At 38.9% G+C, this 22,217-nt stretch overlaps 4 protein-coding genes across 4 annotated transcripts; 2 read left to right on the top strand and 2 right to left on the bottom strand.

The window, feature by feature from the left end:
- Positions 1-1,736: 1,736 nt before the first annotated feature.
- Positions 1,737-2,381, top strand: LOC131321292 (21 kDa protein-like). Its single transcript, XM_058352289.1, has one exon. It carries the CDS (start codon positions 1,737-1,739, stop codon positions 2,379-2,381), a length of 645 nt encoding a protein of 214 aa, XP_058208272.1.
- A 2,009-nt stretch (positions 2,382-4,390) lies between these two features.
- On the bottom strand, positions 4,391-5,669 carry LOC131319130 (21 kDa protein-like). Its single transcript, XM_058349269.1, has one exon. It carries the CDS (start codon positions 5,564-5,566, stop codon positions 4,793-4,795), a length of 774 nt encoding a protein of 257 aa, XP_058205252.1. The 5' UTR covers positions 5,567-5,669; the 3' UTR covers positions 4,391-4,792.
- Positions 5,670-14,931: 9,262 nt separating this feature from the next.
- Positions 14,932-15,887, top strand: LOC131318916 (21 kDa protein-like). The gene has a single exon (XM_058348963.1). The coding sequence runs from the start codon at positions 15,007-15,009 to the stop codon at positions 15,601-15,603; it is 597 nt and encodes a 198-aa protein (XP_058204946.1). The 5' UTR covers positions 14,932-15,006; the 3' UTR covers positions 15,604-15,887.
- Positions 15,888-16,254: 367 nt separating this feature from the next.
- LOC131318918 (uncharacterized) lies at positions 16,255-19,338 on the bottom strand. The gene is made up of 6 exons (XM_058348964.1): positions 19,171-19,338; positions 18,978-19,036; positions 17,978-18,095; positions 17,762-17,868; positions 16,685-16,754; positions 16,255-16,585 (listed from the first exon to the last, which is right to left on the bottom strand). The coding sequence occupies exons 1-6, from the start codon at positions 19,265-19,267 to the stop codon at positions 16,506-16,508; spliced, it is 531 nt and encodes a 176-aa protein (XP_058204947.1). The 5' UTR covers positions 19,268-19,338; the 3' UTR covers positions 16,255-16,505.
- Between the last annotated feature and the right edge of the window lie 2,879 nt (positions 19,339-22,217).

Genomic DNA, 22,217 nt, shown 5'->3' with positions numbered 1-22,217 from the left:
GATTTTGAGTTATTGGGCAGTGAGAGTGAGTGATGTAAGGGAAGAGATTTGGTAGATTTCCGGTGAGATTTACAAAAGAAAAATTCCTAATTACAGATATCGACAATTCTTATGGGTTCGGTGGGTGTGCACGGGGGGTTGGGGGTGTGTGAGAGAGCGGGGAAGAGGGGGGGGGGGGGGGGGGGGGGGGGCGGGGGGGTTTGAGGGTGGGGCTGGAAAAGGGTTTGTTTTGTCTAGAAATGGGTTTGGAATTGGTTCCCATCTGCGTTTGTGGGTGTGTGAAAAAGAGGGAGAAATTTGGCTTGTTTAGCCGTTTCGCTGGATCAGGTGTCAAATCCATAGAATGAACCAATTTGCCAAAACTTGAAAACAGATTGATTTGAAGAACAATTTCCAAGAACTGTTTAAGCTGGTAATGTCCGGTTCACATACTCTCTCTAATTAGTGATCTAGCAAACTAGACTGCAATTAAGTATAATAACTCTAGCTGCAGCAAAATCCCAACTACCATAAAGCAGGGAGTTCAATTGTTGTTGGTTTGGTTCTGTTTTGTTTTACAATCCTGTCCTTAAGAGTGGAAAACTAGAAAACTGATACAAAATCATCTTCTATACTAAAGTTCTCAGTACACAAACGTCCACAAAATGTCTCGTTCAAAAGATCACTAAAGCAACATGGCAACTAGGTTCCTTTAATTAATTACAAAGGAATTGAATTAAAGAGAAATTGATTCTTATAAGTTTCAGATGTCCAATTTTCGTCTTTCAAGCGTGAAACTTTTGGGTCCCAAAATGTTTTACATGTATTAGCACATTTTTCCGCCATAAGTTGTAATACCAAGGGGCTAGGGAAACCATATCTGTTCGGATGTGGTGGGGATAGCGTGGACTGGATTAGCCGATCAGTTCGGTAGCTGAAGTACATCGGGAAAAGCTTAGGGTAAGGACCTTGAGGCACATGAGCAATGTGGAGACCTGGGTTAGTTGAAGTACCGGAAAAGGCTTGGGTAAGGACTTTGTGGCACATGAGCAATGCGGAGACCATGGGTCAGTGCTGCACTCATGGGTGAAAACACTTGTCTGGATAGATTTTCCGGCAAGGCCCTGGATGGTAGAATTAAGGATCTATTAAGGCATGAGTCACTGGTGTTTGATGCGTCGTAACTCGTAAGTAAAGCATTGGCTTGAGACTTTTTCTGTCTAGGAAGTTTTGTGTCAATCTGTTTGACACACATTATGATGATAATTTTTAACCCAAAAACAACTTTATAGAACTGGAAAATAACTTGCTTAGAAGCCCCGATACTAGAGTTCTCGCAAGGTATGACATGGATCAAACGTATCCGGAGGACAGAGAAAGAGGTATTCAAAGGAGGGAGACTTTCGGGATTCACAAGGGCACATGCCAATGTGATCTGCATATTTTTCACCATCCATTTGGCTAGTTGTCATATAGTCAAACTTGTTCCCCCAAAAGATAGGATTTCCCTGGCTTGATACTTATCTCTTTAGTTCCTAAATATGAAGAATTGCCCAGGTAAAAGGTCAGGGACATCACAAAATCACCTGTCATCTTTCTAAAATTTGAACATGACAACTCTCAAAGTCAAGTATGCGCCAATTTTGTGCGCACCTATCTAATTGAAGCAGGAGCCATTGCACTATATAATGTTGCCATGGAGACCTCTCAATCCCTCATCCCCCTTTCCATTGAGCCAATTCATCCTCATCTAAATCATGACAAAACCAACCCTAAATTTGCTTCCCCTAATCCTCTCCTTCTTGTACATTTCCGGCGGCACCGTGGTAGCTGAACCCACCGTCCAAGAAAATTTCGTCTCCGAAATATGCTTTTTCACCCACTATCCGGAGGTGTGTGTCGGATCTCTCTTGCCCCACGCCAATGCCATCAACGAGAGCTTTCACGAGGTGGCCCGAGCCGCCCTGGCGGTGAGCCTTGTAACGGCTGAGTCCGCAAAGGCAAACATGCTGAAACTGGCCAACCTCAAGGGGCTCAAACCCATGGAGTATGGGGCCTTGAAGGACTGCATTGACCAGGTCGACGATGGCGTGGACCGGCTTAGCCAATCCGTCCGGGAGATGGAGCATTTGGGCCCGGCCCATGGCGGTCTGGCCAATGGCGATGGCCCACCCCATGGTGAGGAGTCCACGTGGCACGGGAGCAACGTGGAGACCTGGACCAATGCCGCCCTAAGTCAAGTGCAGAGGTGCGCGGGAGGGTTCTCAGGCCGGACCTTGAACGGGAAAATCAAGACCTTGGTTCAGGTTGAGGTCAGGAATGTCGAGCAAATTCTTTACAATGGGCTGGACTTGTTTAGAATATTTACAAACAAGCTTTCAATCGCCTCCGACGATGTTTGAAGAGGAAGAGGTTTTGGTTGGCATGAAGTTCGGGCCTCGATTTCATGTTGTCTTATTTCCTATCGTGTTATTTGACGATTCCCAATTTTATACAGATTTGGTTATAGTGGCGAAAAACCGCGCCTGAAAATCAATATGTTTTACGCATCCGCTTCTAATCACGAGAAATGAAATGATCTGTAAACTGTTGGTTTGCTATGAGCCTTCAATGATAAACTGACTGGTAATATTGCGTTTGAGATTGTGGTTTCGCATTGGCACTAGCATTTCAAACAAAAGGACAAAGTTTTGTTAAGAATGCGAGCCTCATCTTAAAATCTGGCGAGATAAATTGGTTCTCCACCCGTAAATCGGAATTGCCATCGGGAAAAGTAGCAATCTCGCAGCCGCTTTCGTTTTTTGCCAACGGATATTGCTATCGGAAAATGAGATAGATTTATCCAATGATCATCTGGATTCGAGGTGGTAGCAAAATGCCACTAAATCGGTGCAATAACATTGTTATTTTTGTAATACCCTATCGCGTACATGCGCTCTCGCTCTGACCGGTTAATCTTTATGAAGACAGTGAAGCTTTCTTTTGACGTTTCGGTTATCTGTCTCAAACTACGAATCAAAAATTGTCAAACACAGATTAATTCTCTACTGCATTGATGAATTGTGCACGGGACGGAAAATTGATGCGGCCGCATTACTTTGCAGCTTTGGCCGTAACCGTGTGTGTAGTCTTTGTGTCATGTTATATAGCCACCGCACGAAACTCTCCTTGATTTCCTGCTTACGCAAAGTATACACACGTGAGGCATGCGAATATGACTCTCGATCCCTTTCAAACTTTTTTTTTGTCAACTTTTTCGCACCTCGATTAATTCCGAGGTCTTGAAGTTAACATCCTGGACAAACTTTCCAGTGCTCTTAAGGTTTGGAAGATTTGACTTCCGTGAAATTCAAACATGTGACACTTATTTACTTTGTCATGCCACTTGGCCAAACCCCTTAGGGTTCTCGATTGGATAGATTTTGCTTGTTTTTTCATCTCTAACATAATTGGTTTTGAAGTATGGAGAAACAACCAAAATCGTTCAACGAGATAGTGTCTTCTAATTAACGTATGGAACAAATTTTTTTTGTAAAGCAGGGTGTTCCGGGCCAGCTTGCACGCACCTTGGACTAATTCTTACAGTCCCTCCCATAACCGTTTCACATGCATACGCGTGGGGGTGAGGTGGCTCCAAGAGTTGTTGTCAGGGAGAATCGAACCTGAGATCTTAGGATGGAGGAAATATCTAAGTCTCAGGCCAAAACCATTTGGCCAACCCCTTGGGATTCATGGAACAATATTAGACTCTTCTTGATTAGTTTTCGCCTGTAACTTACATCGATAAAATCTTATTTGTGGAGCTTTCCGTGAAGAAGGCTTTATAGAGCTCAATCGCGCGCGTCTAAAGAGTTTTTGGACGGTCCGGATTGAAAATCAATTTTGACTGGTAAGAAATAATTTTTACGTGTCAAAATTGCAAAGCAATCTCAACCATTGATTGCCGAAACGGACCGGTGTGATTGTGCGGCTCCATAAATGACTTATTCATGCATGGCTCCTCTATGAATGAGTCATTCTCCATACCAAATAGGATTACTATAACTCACCAAAACAAAAACAAAAATTAGGATTACTAAAAAAAGCCAACGAGATAATGACGTACCGTGGTGATTAATTGTTCGAAATGTGCAATATCGCAACGCTTATACAAATTTGATATAAGATTATCAAAAAGTACAGGATGATGTGCTAGATTTATGTCTTGTCATTTGAAATCAAAAGGTCCCCTTTCTTCATTTTTTCGTTTAGGAAATGGTAACATACAAGAATAACATACAAGAAAATAAAATTAAAATATAAGAACTCAGAAATTTGCTCATCTCGATGGTTGAAAAAAATCATGATTTGCACCAAGCTTGAGCGCCTTCTCATCGCAGTCGCAGCCAAGATGACGTCTTCACCGTTGCCGTTGGAAAGCCCAGGAGTTCGTAGCGCAGGCTGATTAGATCCAAGAGTCAAAACCCCCCGAGTTCAGAAATGATGGAGAGGATGGAAATCTTCTTTCTGAGAGAGTCTCAACTATCTCACAATCATGGAAGTAGGAGAGGAGGAAAGGGGGAGAGAAGAGAGGGTGGAACCACCAGGGGGGACCGGGTTCGTACAAACTTCCAGAGAATGATGTTGTTCACTCTCCCTCAAAATCAAAACACCCATCAAAATGATGTAGTATCTGTTTTTTTTTTTTTAAATGTCATTGTGCATCATGTATGTTAAATACTTTCAGCAGATTAAAATTCATAAGCATAAATTGCACTGATCTCCCTTGAAATTTCTGGCAAATAACTTCTCTCCTCGATCATACTGCATTTTCTTAATAGTGGAGGTGATTAATGAGAGCCAAAGCATTACTAGTAGTCTTAGCAAAGCGCGCAATTCCACTCCTAACCTCTCTCTTCACACCTTCGCTCACCTTCCCTCCAGAAAACTCATCAGTACAGCTACTCTCATCGGTTATGGCGGCACTAACCCAAGTCTTGATACTATCCATGGCAAACACAATAGAATCGCTCTTGCCAATGCTCCTCAACGCCTCGCGAGATTGCCTCAGCAACCCAATGCTGCCCGCAATATTCCCCATGCAGTCTTTGATTGCAGCGGCATCTCGGTGCACGAGGCCCCTCTGTTGGGCAAGTTTGGAGACGGTGGTGGAGGCGGCAAGGGCGGATTTTATGGAGATTGTCAAGGCGTCGTTGCTGAGCTCCCAAGGGTTGGTTTTGATCGCGGAGGCGTGAGGGGAGAGGGTTTGGAAGCAGAGTGGTGGGTACATGGTGGCGGAGCATGAGGCTTTGATGAAGTTTGTGTAGGTTACGGGTGGGAGTAACTGATGAGTGCTTGTAGTAGTCGGGGATTTTACCCGCGAACTCTTAGTATGAGAAGTAGGTCCCTTGTTTTTGGCAGGAATAGGTCCAGCCTTTGTTGCGTGCTTTAGATTCTGGTGAGAACTGTCTCCATGCACGAGTTTGGTGTGGACCGCGGAGACTGGCGGCGCGTTGTGTAAGATTGATAGGAGGATGATAGTGGTGAAGAGGAATGTGAGAATATGGCATGAGAGTACTGAGGGTTTTGTGCTTGTGTAACCTTCCATGTTGCTCTCTGTAGCTAGCTCCCTCTCCCTCTCTGTGTTGTGAAATTTTGTTGGTGTGGAGGAGAGTTGGTTTTATAGGGGCAAGTGTCATGGAGTACCGTGGGAACTTGTGGGAGATTGTCGTGGCATGGAATACATTTTCGTAAGGAACCTTTAAAGTGGAACGAAGGAAGTAATACACATCTATAGACCTATGAATGGCTCCACGCGGCGTAAAATTTGAGGAACAAATCCCACGCTAAATTAACCCTATGATCTTTCAACTTTCAAATATTGATGATCGAATTCCACACCAATGTATGAAGAAGTCAGCATTCTATGAATAATTTTAGTAGTATGCTTAGAAGAAACTTTTTTCTTTTCAGAGAAGTTTGCTGGGGAACTAAGGTGCGTACCATAAGGAAAGGTGGCTTTTTGTGGACCTGAAGCCACTCGACTGTAGTAGTATTATTTGAGGTAATTACACTTAGCACATTTGACACTTAATCCCAAAACAAGTTTGTCATTCCCAATTTCTCACGATTCGTCCTTCACAAATGTTTAAAAAGTTTCTCCCCTCCATCCCTTTTTTAAAAGTTCAGTATTTCATTTTAAGTTGTTTCTTAATAAGTATTCATTTTGTAAAGTTAATTAGTGCTTGTCCGTGCCTATGGCACTACGCACCATAGTGCCGTAGGCACGGACATTTTTTGTAATATATATATATTTTTTTATGCCAACGCCAGAAGCCAAGCAGTTGGTAAAAAGAATCGATGGATTTTTGTAATATATTTGTAAGAGTGAGGGTATTTTCTTAAGAGAGTTGGAGACCACACATCAGCCATTGGATCAAATGAATCTTAGCCTTTTTTTCAACTTGTGTTTGTGTGGTCTCCACACCTTTGTGTTTTATTAGGTAGATGGGTAATTGGTATTTTTTTTTCCATTTTACCCCTTAAAGTAGATTTCATTTTGAAAAATTAGTGGTAAAAATTAATGATAATATCTCCGTAAAAAGTTGAATTTACGAAGTGGGACTCTTGAAAAGGAACAAAGAGAGTACTTCGTTTAAAAAAAAGAGAGAGAAATCATAAAAAGCTGGACATGAAGCAAATTGATTCCTGGCTTATTTTTGAAAATAATGAATTTTTTTTATAATTTTAATGATGCAAAAGAAGAGACGTGTGAGATCCACACTTTAAGATGTACTACTCAAGATTATTGGCACTATGTTCGGGTAAAACGAGATGAATAATAATAGAGAGCTGATAATGCCAAAATTCTTTTTGTTCCTGTCAAAAACTCAAGGTACTCCTTTTATTGCATGACTTAATTGTAATCCACTACACTACTTACTTTACGAAAATGCCCTTTGAAATCCGGAGGAGAAAGGTCGAAGACATAGTAGAGGGGACAACGGGAGGTTTTTGGATATTTGTATTGGAGATTAATCTCTCTCTTATTTTGTTCGTATGTAAAGGAGAAAAAACAGGGACTCAAACCAGGAAGAAATTTGGAGAGAATTAACTAGTGTTAACTTTCGACTAGAAACGTAATTTAATCTGTGATTAATCTTTGTATCATACAATAGTAAATTTTTTCTTTCAAAAGATTTTGTTTTGGGTCTTTCAATAGACTCTGGGATTTGGGTAAAATTGGGTATCGGCATGCAAGGTTTACTTTAGGGTCTCACACAAATAATCCAAATTATTCATTAATTTAAATATAATTTTTTGAGTGCCCTTTCAAAAAATCAGTTCAATTGGATATGTGTAAGTGGTTGTTCCAATCTTTTAAGATTTATTCAGAATTTAGGATCCCGAATACTGAAGGACCAAATTTGAAAATTTGACAAGGAATTTACACATTTTTTTCCACACGCTGTCATACATTTTTGGTACTCTATTTTTTGGGTACCCCTAGCATTTTCGGTTTTTTTTTTCTTGTCAGAAACATGGAAGTTTTTGGCTTTACAATTCCACCACAAAAATCCTTTAGAAAGGATTTGGTGGGAAAAAACAGGTACCGTTTCAGGCCAGCAATGAGTGGGTGCAAACGTGATGAAATAGAGTGAGGAATTGAAAAGGCAGAGGTGGCTCTACATTCACCAATGGTCACATGAACATTCAAACAATTTTTTTTTCTTAGAATACATGTAAAAATTATGAGCTAACCTCTCTTTGAACACCTAATTCAAATATCAATGAACACCGAGTATTAATAATCATAGTCTTGAACACCTAACTCAAACAATTGAACACTCAATCACAACCCAATTACATTCCCTCAATCCAAAAAAATCATAGTTGAACACCTAACACATTATCTCAAATAAAACTCACAATCCTAATTGAAAAAAAGAAAGAGAAAAAGAAGAATCTAGTAGTTTAAGTATTATGCATGTGTTCTCTCTCCCTCCCTATTGTCAATGGTCTTAATGTGTTAATTTTGCATTCGTAACAATAACTACTTTATTATTATTTTTTTATCTAGATAGCTTATAGAATTAAAGACAAAGCTTTAAAAAATTCAATAACATACATTCCCCGTTAGCTTGAATAATATTTCTTTGAATTTAAGATTAAGATAGAAAATCTCATCATGGCATCCTAATTAATGAACAATATATTTTTGAAAAAGGTCAGCCTCAACATACTCTCTACAATTTCATTCAAAATGGTTTTAGTAGATTAATACACCGATTAAATGTTGGCAAAAAATATGATAACTCGTCTAGAATAACTCTAAAGTTCTCAAAACACTATTGACTACGAAATACAACTAAAAAAAATATGATTTTTTTTGTTAAAAAATATGGTACCTATTTTAAGTTCTCAGTTTGCCTTGTAGTTGATTGTTAACGCCCCAAATTTTGGATACGTTAAATAAATATTTTATTGATAAAATCAAATGGAATCTGGCTCATTAATATAACAAAACTCCCACAAGAGTTCAATAATTACACAAATGAAGAGGGTTCTAGGGTTCCTAACTACAGCTCCACCTGCTCCTCCATCCTAGCCAGCTCCTCAGCTCCAAAAGCCTCCAAGGTGTACTGTTCATCTTGATCATCTACAAGGTCTGACACATTATACCAGCGTCGCCACCGATATAATATGTCAGGGTCACCAAAGTAACACCATGAGCAACAAAAGCTCAGCAGAACAATCTCATACCCGCTAACCCATAACTTACAAACAACAGGTCATAGATATAGCACACAAACTCATGATTGTCACATAACTCATGCATAAATGAATAACAATGACACATCCACATTCGCTATCTTCCTAGTGTTGGTGTTCATGACTTTCTGAGTTTTTCCTACGCGACTCATCGTAAATTGTGTCTCATTTTCATATACCGTTCAATATTTCCAAAATCATTTTTACACACCCAACCTCGGTTCCGCCGTTCCGGGTTCCCGAGTATCCTCACAATGGTTCCGCCGTCCTGGGTTCCTATTGGCACACAATTGCATTGGCTCCTCTCCACGGATAACCAAGCCATTCCTCACCATGGTTCCGCTGCTCCGGGTTCCCATGGAAACGCACACAACCTCACAATGGTTCCGTTGATCCGGAATCCCATTGGAACACACACAACCTCACAATGGTTCCGCTTTTACCGGATTCTCATTGGAACACACGCAACCTCACAATGGTTCCGCTTTTTCGGATCTCCATTGGAACACACACAACCTCACAATGGTTTCCCTTTTCCTGGATTCCCATTGGAACACACACACACATTCCCACAATGGACAAGTCCGGCCACATTGGGGTTTCAAAACTTTTTCTCCTTTTCAAAACACACATTGTCATTAACACACTCTAGGCGTCATGTTTCTACTTCCTTGATTTCCGTGTCTCGTTCTTATGCATAGACTCCGCGGTAGGACTTTTCACATACGATATCATTCATTGAAATCTTGAAACTTAACTAGCAAGATCATCCAATTCTATATTAGTAATCATGCTCATAAACATCCTAAAGATAAAAATACGAATACTTCTATCAACGATAAGTCTTTATCTTTCGAAAATCGTTCTTTCTTCCTTTATAGGGAAATTCAAAACAACATATGTTTATTGAAGTAAAAATCAATTATTCAACATGTTCATACCACCATTAGCAAAACGAGTTTGTTAACCATCATGCATTCTAAACATAATAAACAATAGATAACCTTATCTTCTATAAAAAATACTTCAAATTATACTTTGAACTAAAAAGTAGGGACATCCTATTTCTCAACATATGGTTCTACACTATACTGGGGTTTAATGGACGAGGGACTCTACATATACTTAGATATAATGTATATGGGACTCTACCTTACTTCTTGGCGGTAGAGCGGCTACGGAAAGTACGTCGGTGATCGGGCGGAGTAATTTTCTACGGAATGCTTACGGTAGTTTCAAAAGAGAAAGGTTCTCTCGAAACTAAGTCTTGACTACTACTACTACTACTTTTGGATCGAGAGGGTGGTCGGGTGGCGGTTTAGTGGCGGCTTAGGACGAGTTTCTTGAAGAACACAAGAAGAACTTCAAGAACAAGAAGAACTAAACAAGAACAAAGAAAGAATACAAGTTTTTCTAGAGAGAAGTTGGAGCAAGAAGTGAAAGTGTGAGTTTAAGCTTGGAATGACTTGCTATTTATAGGCCAAGGCTCCTCCTCTCCCTCTCTCAACTGAATCTCTCTCTCTCTCTCTCTCTCTCTCTCTCTCTCTCTCTACATCTTTGATTTCTTTCACTTGTCAAGCTTGATTGAAAGCTTGATGAGTTAGGCCGTGGGGCTATCTGGGCTTGCATGACTAGTTTTGGTACTTTGGATTTGATTTTGGAAAATTTGGTGGAGGAAAGGAGGGTTTGTACAAGATTTGGTGTTTAAATAAACATAGAAGGACAATGAGAGGATAGATTTTGGCTAGGAATAAGATACACCCAAGGATTTGAAAAGATGAAGAAGATCAAGGTGGTACAACCCTATCTTTCTTTCTTTCTTCTCTCTTTCTTCCTCCCTCTCTCTCTCTCTCTCTCTCTCTTTCTCTCTCTCTCTCTCGGCATCTCTCTCTCCCTCTCTCGGCATCTCTCTCTCTCTCTCTCTCTCTCTCTCAAGTACACTATATATATATATATAATAATAATAATGGCCAAGGGTACAAGTACTAGATTTTCAAAATCAATATCCCAATAAAAAATTCTAATTAGACACATGCTTCTATTAAACTAATAGATATTGTACTTTTGGGAAATCAAGACTTTTATATAAAAAGATTCACAAGTACACATATCCATATATTTAAATATAAAAAAATGTACCAAGTATCTAATAGAATATAAAGCTAGAATTCCCTTATTAAAATAATCATAAAGTACTAGTACTTAAGTATTAATAAAGTATTTTTAGAAATCTAGGGATTAGATTTACCTAAATATTTTAAGGCATATAGGCACATGAAAAATCAATGGAGGAATTATTTAATAGATTCATGTACTTTGTTGGAAGATTGATTTTATTACCCAATGGATAATAATTTCCCTTGCGGTTAATGTTCAATGGGTAATGGGAAAAATGATATCAAATAATAAAGAATGCATATTTGTCTTTTGCACATGGAAAAATACACCAATATAATACTATATCTTTGTACTAATCAAATATTCTAATGAAAGGCCTATTGTCCAATGGACAAAGATTACCTTTACATTTATTGACCAATGGGTAAAGGTTAAAGGTCCAAAGGGTTCCACTATGATTTGAAAGGTTCAAAAAGGCTCATCTAGGGTTAGGAGAAAGTAACTAGATGAATTGGTAGTTAGATCCCTATAACTAATTGGTTAGAATCTAACTATACTTGCCAAGTAGAACATTTAGCCAAGAAATATAATTTTAAAAGACTAAAATTCTAATTATGACAGATTTTTAGAAATACAAAACGAATTTTTTGAAAACGAATCCAAGTATTAAAATAAAATTCAAATTTTTAACGAAATTTTTACTTACTAAAAATCAGGGTTGTTACATTAATTTTCTTAAAATAGAAGTCATGTTTTTTTGTCTGCACTATTTATATTAATACATGAGGTTTTGCACATGTATTATTGGTTGATACATCAGCTAGTGTTAAGGTAATTTTTGAACACTCTATCACAAATTCCTGGAGCCGCCACTGTGAAAAGGGATTTCAAGAGGCATTTTCGTGAAACAAGTGGAGTAATGGAAGACAATTAAGTCATGCAATGAAAAATACACCATGAGTTTTGGCAGAAACAAAAAGAATTTTGGCCCGAACAAAAAAAGTTTTGTCACTATCAATTCCCTAATAATAACATGATAAGCAAGTAAGCAACAACGGAGTCAGTATTTAAGATTAGGAGTTGCACTGTTCAATAGCAGTCCATTTTTGTTGTTGTTTGTTATTCATAAAAGTGCAAAGATGAAGGTTATGCGTATGTTCATATAGCAATTTTTGTAGCGCGCCCTTTTTCGTTAAAAAAAATAAAAAATAAAAGAATAGTTTAGCTCTCTTGTGGTCTTCAAATGAAAGCATTAAAATATCATTATCGCGACTCAACCATTCATTTTTTAAATGCGAGCTTTGCGTTAGATGTATAAAGTATAAATTATGAATTTAAGTGCCTTAACCGAATTACCTTTGGCGTAAAAAAAATATTGGCTTCAAACTGGGGTGGGGGTAGCACGTACCACCGCCTCACCATGTGGCTCTGCCAATGGATCAAAGGGGGAGACATGTACCCAACACCTCACCATGTGGCTCCGCCAATGGCAATCATTCTGCAGCTATAAAAATTTATACAAATTCACCCATATTTACATTGGGACCCACACACACTATACCCTAAAACAGCATTCTTGGATCAATAACTTTTATGGGCCCCAGCAAAATAAGTGATTGTGTGTGTCAAAAGGGTTTGTGGTTGAATAATAATTGCTGCCAATGGATCAAAGGGTTATTTGTTTCCTAATCCGCATGCCACACCGGATGTGTCACAATTACGCCTTGTTAACTCCATTTGGGAACTTGATTTTGCAACGAGAATTTGTACTCCGCTCTCTTCTGAACTACTCTATGGAAGCAAGATTCAAACCAACTATGTTGAGTTAAGCAAATATAGCCTAAGGAATATTAGCAGTGGTTTGCAGCGATTGTTCCTTGTGCAACAATTGAAAGTAAGATGAGGTAAACCTTAAGGGGTTTTGCCGAGTGGGCATGCGAAAGCAATTAGAGCTACTCCAACCAAGTTCTATAATGCTCCAAATCTATATAATGAGGGAAAATTTCGTAATTTATTCCCTCATTTGTTCAACTTTTTATACTTTATAAGAGAATCTTGGAAGGACTTATCATTTTTTTTTTTAGAGATTTGGTCTCTTAAATTTACTTTTGGTGGAGACCTCACCTCCATTTTGGAGACCAAATATCTAAATAAGACAATAAATCCTTCCAAGATTCTCCCATAAAGTACAAAAAGTAAAAGAAAAGAATGAGTAAATTACAAATCTCCTCTCATTACAGAGATTTGGAGCATTATAGAACTTGGTTGGAGAACTTGGAGTTGCTCTAAAGTGCTTGTCCTAATCTCATGAAAGTCAAAACATTTCAAATCTAAGAGCCACTAGAGGGTTTGCTCAATCGTAAACTTAAAGGCTTCGAAATTAGTCGAGATGCATGTAAAATGGCGCAGACATCCCTTTGTAAAAAAGAAAGAAAGGTATGGTAACCTGGATAAGAGTATACACATAGGGCAACCACCAATTATGTCCAAGTGTGGACAAGACATCCCCATTTGCATGGAAGGATCAAGAAAATCTGGTGTCCTTTTTCTAAGCAAGTTGTAGATTGAATTTGAACCTAGTCAGATGCCAATCCACTCAGAAAATGAGTACTTACTACCTACGTTCTACCACCAATCAGCACATTTATATACTCCCTCCGGCCATATTTGTTGGTCTTTCGTCTTATCCTAATCGAATAAAAATTTGATTATCTAATTGATAGTAATACTACTTTTCTAATACAATATGGATCTTGTTCGATAAATCTCAATTATTAAACAATGTTTTCAAATCACACAAAACATTGTAAATTACAAGACACAAGCAATTAAAAAAAGGCACGAGCACGAACTCCAAAAAGAACTAACAAATTGAGACGGAGGCAGCAGTAAAGATTAATAAGAACTGTGGTCACGTACAAACAAGTCGACTTAGGCCGGATGGTGGAAGCCAATATAGCGACACGACGAGATCTTTAGTCCACTAAAAAGACCTCATTCCTCTTTCCATGGGCTCACTGGTTACGAGCACCATATTGGTTAGGAATGCTACAATAATGATAGCAGTGATAATGTAAACCAGAGGACTCATAGCTGACGCTATCTTTGCTTGGATCCTGCCAAAAAACTAACCTAAATGTCCAAGTGAAGTCGTAACTTGTAAGTTGCCTCAGAAAGAAAGACAACTCTCTACGGAAGTCTCTCTTATTTTCATCCATCCCTTTATCAGCTCTACGTGCTACCGAGGCCAACACACCCCCCCCCCCCCCCCCCCCCCCCCATAGTTCATCTGTCCATCATCTCTCACTTCTCTAAACCCAGAAAGTTTGGCCTGAATAATTTAGAAGCCTCTCCACCTAAGCTACCTCTAGTTAATTTTGAACTGGATGTCTCCAAAATTCAAACGCCAAGGTAAATCTTAGAGTGTGATTATCAATTTAAGGCAGGCAATGGCAAGGTCGGCCTTAGTTTCGAGCCGTAACACACATCACAATCATCAATTGTTGTGGCATAAAATCATTTCCAACCCCGCCCAACCTCCCCCAATTAAGGACAAACCCAACTTGCAGTCAATACTAGACAACGTTTCCAGGTTGGCAGCTTCTCACGTGTTGGTTTTGTTCACTCTTCATTTGCACAAGTTTGGCTCCACCCAAAACAAGTGGGAGCCGACTCAATAGCCTTTGCCTAATTAGCACACCAACAAGTTGCTCTCTCTAGGCTTCAGTATTTAGTACCTAACCCTACAAAAATTCACTTGGATTGAGACTGTTTTTTGGATTCAAATGCAATGCACTATTGGGCAATCTTATCACTATCGCTTGTTGGGTTTCATAAACGTGGTCTAATTCCCACTAACCCTTTCCACATACAAATCTCTGGGCCACCTTGTGGATACACACAGTGTCAATTTATTCTCCAGATACTTTCTTTCGATTTTCCCAAAACATATCTCCAACAGTTGTCCACTGTTTTTTCTTTTACTTTTTCTTTACGTCTCCTGCATGTAAAAGCATAAATCCAGTGGATACATCACTATCATCCCACGCACCAATCCCAGTGAGCCTCTGTCTATAAATTTGAAATCTTTCCCATCCAAATTCATCAACCCAAAAGCTTCATCCTCAGAAAAGATAGAGAGACAAAAGACACAGAGAAATGGAAGGCTCATCAACTTGCCATTTTCTCACAACCCTTCTCTTCTTATCCATTTTCACTTCCTACATTACCTCAACCTCAGCTGCCGGACAAACCAACACTGAGTTCATCAGAACATCTTGCAGCACAACTTCTTACCCTAGACTTTGTGTCACTTCCCTCTCAAGCCATGCCAGTGCCATCCAAACAAGCCCTAAGCTTCTAGCGCACACAGCCCTCTCCGTGACCCTAGACAACACCCGGTCGACTTCCGCCATGATGTTAAAGCTAGCACAAACCCACGGCTTGAAGCCCAGAGAGGTTGGCGCAATGCGCGACTGCATTGAGGAGATGGGTGACTCGGTGGACCTACTAAGAAAATCATTTGGGGAGATGAGTCAAATCAAAGGCTCGAATTTCGAGCTCATGATGAGTGACATACAAACTTGGGTCAGTGCTGCCTTGACAGATGATGATACGTGCTCTGATGGGTTTGCCGGTAATGGCATGAATGGCAACATGAAGAACATAGTGAGGGGACGGATTGTGAATATTGCACATTTGACTAGTAACGCGTTGGCCCTGATAAACAACTATGCTACTTCTGTCCATGGCTAGCTAAAGTGACAATATTGGTGTTAAACCTCATTGAGGGGTCATATCAAGGCCTGCGATGAGTCATGAGAGTGATAAGCATGCATAGCATTAGAGATGGTAATACAGTGTGTATTGACTATTGAGCATAAGCAAAGATCTTAGAGTAAGCGGACGGTGACGCAGAGTATAAGTGAGATTGGCGTCTATTAAAGCATTTAGGTGTTTCTATGTGGATTAAGTACGTTTGATTTCGTATGAGGATTCCCTGCATTATGTGTATATGGAATGATGCGGCTTGATTGAGACGTATCAGTTTTATAACAAAAAACCATCAAGATATATCCTAGGTCAAGTAGTTAAATGTCGGTATGCAATGCTCGTTAAGTCGAAACGACTAACAACTATAAAGAAGAAAAATAATAAAGTGAAGAAAATAAAAATGCCGAGCAAAAAAAAGAAAATAAAAATTAATTTCTTTCTTTCCCAGTGACTTTTTCATGCCTTTGATAAGTACCTCCACAACTCCATGACTAAAACATAGCCTTAAAGGTAGAATAATTCTGTCTTCATACAGAAGGAAATGACTCACCAGAAGAAAAGCAGAGCTATGGGTGCTAACTGAGCAAAGAAAATCAAATCAGAGGACATTTAAATGAATAAGAGACACCCATATAGAACATAAACTACTCAAATGTGCCTTATATGCCAAACATAATATTTTTCGAATACGTCACGGTACCAAACAAAGACCTCAGAAAGCTAATTAGAGCGATTGCAATGGAAGTATTAAACAGTATTTCTCAGTTTTCAAAATCTCATGAGCAGAAAGGAACCTACATAAAAAAAATGGAAGCACAACCAGCAAAAGAGAGCAGCTGTTGACATGTGGAGACATGCAGAGTAATATAAGGTATAAAAGGCCATCAGGAAGCTCTCTTAAGACTATACATGTAAGCCGTAAGAGTAATTGTTGTACCGGATGAGAGTGTTTGTAGCAGCGAACCTGTCAACATTTGTAAAAGAGAACATTCAAAGACCATCTAAAGAAGGCTATTGATATGCATGCATCAAGGATAAGTCAGCATACCGATATGGAACTTACCAAGCAGAATAGGTACATTCGTGAGAAGTTGAAGCATGTTCTTTTTCCACTCACTTGTATCTCCGATGACCTGTAATTTGCTTGCGATTAGCAACTTTCTTTTTTCTTACTTCAAGCATATTGAAGAGATTTTAGATGTGGTAAAAAAAAAAGGAGTATAACTCGATTAAAAGTAGTACCCTTGATAGAAAATGGCAGCACCCAATAAGAATCTATAAAAGGCGTGGATTGGATGGTTCTAAGGTCCAAGCCTTAATGTGGCATATGCTGGATGATGTGGGGCCTACTTGGGATATTTACCAGACATTGACTAGAACATTAAAGGCTAGAATTTTCATGAGCCTTTTGTCTTTTCATGTAGGGAAGTTCGACCACATATTTAATGCATTCAACCATTATGTAACACATTCATCCTATCTATCCATCTAGGGAATATGAATAAATTTGCATTCACACATTCATTGTACCTAGACCTATTAGAATAGGAGCAGTTATTCACAAGTGTTATGGAGTCTATATAAGCGACGTAATCTCTAGAGCTTGAATTATGATTGAATGAATGAAAATTTCAGCTTTAAGCTTCTATGATTGTGTGATGCAATCCCCTTCTTTGGTGTGATGCTAAAGAGGCCTTAGGTGTAATGCCTTTGGTAACCTAGGTGTGAGGCCTAGATCCATCTCCCTAAAACCCTTCTTCTTCTCTCCCCTTCACTATTCACGTCCACTGTTCAAGGCCCCAAAAACAGCCTCTGTTGTGTGTGTGTTTTGAGCATCCTTAGCCTAGTATCAATTATGTCCTACATCAACCCTTCGGGCCTGTTTGTCTGTTTGACCAGATATGAGTATCCCATTGCATTTACATCAACACGACTAAATATCAGGCTTCTGGTTAAAACATTTACATCGCTGAATTAAACATTTCTTGGATGTATAATCCTACAAAATACGGGACATGGTCTTATTAATCCGATCACTATTAATCAAAGGTGGAATAATATATCCCTACACTATTAGTCCCGTCAACCAAATGAGCTCTTATGTACCCAGCACACCAAAAAAAGAATGAATGTTTATTACCTCAATCAAGAACTTAGTTCTACCCGCAGAACCAAGCGATATCATGATTGCCAAATTCGATGCAGCAAGGTAACACATCAGAAGGCTAACTCTGTTGTATCTTCGGCCTTCAATACAACACATGGCCAAAAAACAGTGAGTTCCACAAAAAGTTGCACAAATATCTGCAAATGGCAAGTAACGTAAATAAGGAAAGTAGAGTTGTTTGTCAGCAACCTAATTCTCCAACTAAAATGGAGACAAAAGCGAGAACAGTGAATGAAACAGCTACTCGATCAAGACTTCCCCCTTTCTTTGGCACGAAGTTCAACAAACTAAACAATTGCACAGCAGCCTGCATTTTCCAATGCCACCCATATGAAACAGAACAAAACAGGAACCATATTTGATATGCTTAGCAAAAATAGGTACTCCATCATATGGTTATGAGAAACACGAAATAAAGAAAAGAAACAACCAAGAAATTATACAAGAACATGAAGATTTATGTTTCTTTGCTCAGGCATAAGTTTAAACGTACTCCACGGGCTGTATACGAAACTGTTAACAACAATTAACAGCCCAAAGAACAAAACCCTAGAACTCCCCAAGGTTCCCGGACAAAATTAGGCCTAAAACCCCAATTTATTCCCAGTTTAATCGGTACTGGCTCGGAGAGCTACTTGATGGGTTAGTGTCTTCCTGGATGGCTTTTCTATTTCTAGGAGGTCCTCGCGAGTGTAGATTACGATCATTATAAGATCGTGTATTGTATATATGCTGTCTTACTAGAATGAAAAAAGGAGAATGTCAATGCATCTGAAAAAAAAAACGATTAATCTCTATTAATAGCCCTGCTAAAGACACGAACCATAGAGTACTTAGTACCGGTGCCGCAGAGAGATATGTTTTTAAATCTCGCATTAAAAACCCCCTTCTTTATTTTTTATTGTAATGTAATACAAAATGGTAATAAATACATATATGATACGATGCATATGTAGTTAAGGGACACTTGTAGTTGTACACAGAATCTCAAATTCAAATTGAAACCTAGAATGATCCGGTAGAGAGAATTGTTCCTTCTATTTATAGGCGCCCTGCACGAAATGCTTCCTCACGCGCTTCTTGCCTACCGCACTCACTTCAACTCATATTCTCTCCACCCCACCGCCCGGTTGGTCTGTATGAGAGAGAGAGAGAGAGAGAGAGAGAGAGAGAGAGAGAGAGAGAGTACCTGAGACAAGATGAGTGTGGAGAGACGAGACTTCCCGTCCTCAACCTTCTTCGTATACCCTATGAATCAAAGTTTACGAAGATAGTTGAAATGCGTATATCCTAAAACCCTAACAGTTAAAATAATCGGCAATGGATAATCCTAAAGCCCTAGCAGGGGAGTAAAAGAATCAACAACAGTTGGGGAAACATACGAGTGTCAGAAGCGGCCGTTCTGGCTGGCCTCCAATTCTCACGTACGGCTGGCCTCCCATTCCCACGCACGGTAGGCTTCGTATAGCAGTAGCACATCTTTCTCTCTCTCTCTCTCTCTCGATTCGTTTCCCTCGCTCTGAAGTCTGAATGGAGTCTGTAGATAGTTAGAAATTACAAGGGCCTGAACGTAAAAACAAAAGCCAGAAGTGTTTTTATGGAAAACGCCCTGATTTTCGGGATATTCTATTCTAGTCCACACAGTTCACAGTTGATATCGTATCTTTGTCGTCTTCCTCCAGAAATCTAACTAATAAACTAATCTTCATTTGGTATATGCTGATTTTTGCTCTAGGGCAAGCAAAGCAATGGCTATGTTTATCTAATATAAACGCTGCTCAAATTTTTGTATAACTCGCTAGCATTCTTTCTTTTCAAAATTGTAGCAACCTCTCTATTTCGTCAACTATCCAATAAAATATTTTCTATTTTCACTACAAACAAAAATAAAATGAGGGAGAGAGAAAAAGAGAGAGAAGAGAGAGAAAGATGAAAACACAATGAAACAACATATTAGAGAAAAATGAGAAAAATGAGGGAGAGAGAAAAAACAATCGGAAAAGAAGTGGTGTGTGAACAGTACCTAGGTAAATTTATCGAGTTAGAGTTCATTGGGGTAGTTTAGAGAGCTCCTTTTGAGCTTCTTGGAGGGCCCTTTTTTTCTATTTTGGGCTACCTATAATAATTAAAAATGGAAAATGACGGCCAATGACGTGTTTTGATAATTAATATCCGTCAATGACATTTTCAGTATTAACAAATGTTCTTAACTTGTCTCTGGCAAGTTTTAATTGTCAAAACACGTCCTGGACCGTCATTTCTAGGTTCGTCATTTTCTGTATTTTTTTGTTTTTCATAAACTATTTAAAGTTTTTGTAAACTATGAAAATTACAAAAAGGTGTTTTTCCAAAAATTTTTTTGAGAAACACAAATATTACCAAACATGTTTCTTGTTTTTGTTATGTTTCTAATTCGAGTTTCTTAAAAATAAAAAAATTGAAAATTGAAAAGGTTACCAAACGTCCCTTAAGCAGCTGCACAATATAAGTACTATTTAAGAGGTAAATCTTCCACACTTTTAATGTAACATTAAAAAAACTAGTGCTTACCCGTGCCTACGGCACTACTCACTCCGATTGGAATTGAAATACTCTTTAAATCTTGATAGTGGCTCAAAACATTATTTCAATTTTTAGGTAGTTACAAATTGCTGAAAATTAACCTCTCTTTTTTTGAACGGCAAAGTTTTTTTTTTATTGATATGTAGTAAGCGAATACGCAAACAGTGTAGTGAAGAAATTAACAACTCATGAAATTATGCAGAACGCTGTTCAAAAGGGGGGAAAAAAAAACCCCACAAAGTCTCTACAGCTCTACAAAATAAAAAAGAGCATTTAACAAACACGTGGTCGGCAACAAAAAATACCTCTCCAGATTTTGGAGGAAATGTATACAAAATAGAAGAGAGCATTTTAATAAATACATGGTGGGCAACCAAAAATACCTCTCCCGATTTGATTTCTCCTGAGGGATTTGACTGTCGAAGAGGAGTGGACGGTGGACGGTCCCAGTGCTCGGCAGTCCAAGGGGGGAGCCCCTTCCCCAAAGACAGTCAACCCATAGGGGAGGAAATGTCTTGTAGAAAGGAAGCAAGGAGAATTGTTTTCCCCTTTTTTGTTTTCACACACACGGAGAGAGAGAGAGAGAGAGAGAGAGAGAGAGAGAGAGAGAGAGAGAGAGAGAGAGAGAGAGAGAGAGAGAGAGAGAGAGAGAGAGAGAGAGAGAGAGAGAGAGAGAGAGAGAGAGAGAGCTGTGAAATTTGAATTCTGATTTTTTTTTCCTCTTAGACAACAGATGTCATTTATGTAATATGATGGGTAAATGTGGATACTTTCATAAAATGTGAAAAAATGCATCTCAACCCTTGGATCAAACAAATCTGAACCGTTGCAACAACTTGTTCCTACACCCTTCTATTTTATAATAGAGATGTTGGCATGAAATTGTATATTACTATAAGAAGAACAACACTCACAGTACCACGCCCCCCACCCCCACCCACCCACACACACACACACATAGTCATTTTCAAATAAGGAGGTCCTTATTTTAGTTAAAATAAGGATCTCTCCATTCCTCCCATTTCCTGTTCGAATTTCGATGATCCGAGTCGCTCAATGTGTTCAGAACGTGATTTTAAGAGTACTTGCGAGGAATCAGCAAAAAAAATGACCGGGAAAGGCTTCATTCGAGCAGTTTTTATTTGAACCGTTCGATAAAAAACAAACAAAAATTGCTCCGATGAAGCCTTTCCGGTCATTTTTTTTTGCTGATTTCTCTAAGCTATCTTTAAAATCACTTTCTGAACACATTGAGCGGCTTGGATCATCGAAATTCTATCGGAAAAGGGAGGTCCTTATTTTATTAAGTTAAGGTGGTCCTTAGGAAAAGAGGACTATATATATATATATATACACACACACACACATATACACACACATGTGCATGTGCAGTGACGGAGGCAGTATTTGTGTCTAGTAGGGGACCAAAACCCGTGTATTTCCATATCAATAAATATAAATATACTTAGCTACTTCGAATTCCGAAAAAAAAAAAACGATATTGTGTGCATGTGGTGTACACCATTTAATCTTATACACGCAACTTTAAAAAATGATTGATAACTTGAAATTTTACATATTTTTAACCCACTACCCATATAGAAAATTTTCACTCACGGGACTTGCGGGGACCAGTCTCATAAAATTTTTCTTTTAAGTAACCGTGAAAATTAGTACTCCTTCACCCCCTAGGACCGCCCATGGCCATGTGGGAAGTCAATGCTATTTGTCTCCAAATTATTACTAGTTTAAACTATAACCAGTCTCTTGACTGGAATTTAAGAAGAGTCAGTCAACCAACGAGTTCCCCAAAACAGGATTTTTTGAGTTGATTAATTAAGAAGTCCAAAGAAATACACTATCTTTC

The sequence above is a fragment of the Rhododendron vialii genome, chromosome 3a (assembly GCF_030253575.1).
Source record: "Rhododendron vialii isolate Sample 1 chromosome 3a, ASM3025357v1".
Classification (NCBI taxonomy): Eukaryota; Viridiplantae; Streptophyta; class Magnoliopsida; order Ericales; family Ericaceae; genus Rhododendron; species Rhododendron vialii.
The sequence above is the reverse complement of the archived record's forward strand: the minus strand, read 5'-3'. Positions and strand labels throughout refer to the sequence as shown.

Excerpts from the sequence above, each read along its gene's own strand:
- LOC131321292 (XM_058352289.1), top strand. The coding sequence starts at position 1,737 with ATGACAAAACCAACCCTAAATTTGCTTCCCCTAATCCTCTCCTTCTTG.
- LOC131319130 (XM_058349269.1), bottom strand. The coding sequence starts at position 5,566 with ATGGAAGGTTACACAAGCACAAAACCCTCAGTACTCTCATGCCATATT.
- LOC131318916 (XM_058348963.1), top strand. The coding sequence starts at position 15,007 with ATGGAAGGCTCATCAACTTGCCATTTTCTCACAACCCTTCTCTTCTTA.
- LOC131318918 (XM_058348964.1), bottom strand. The coding sequence starts at position 19,267 with ATGTGCTACTGCTATACGAAGCCTACCGTGCGTGGGAATGGGAGGCCA. Across the intron at positions 19,037-19,170 it reads AACGGCCGCTTCTGACACTC|GGTATACGAAGAAGGTTGAG; the intron begins GTATGTTTCCCC and ends TTTGATTCATAG. Across the intron at positions 18,096-18,977 it reads CCACACTCATCTTGTCTCAG|GCTGCTGTGCAATTGTTTAG; the intron begins GTACTCTCTCTC and ends TGGAAAATGCAG.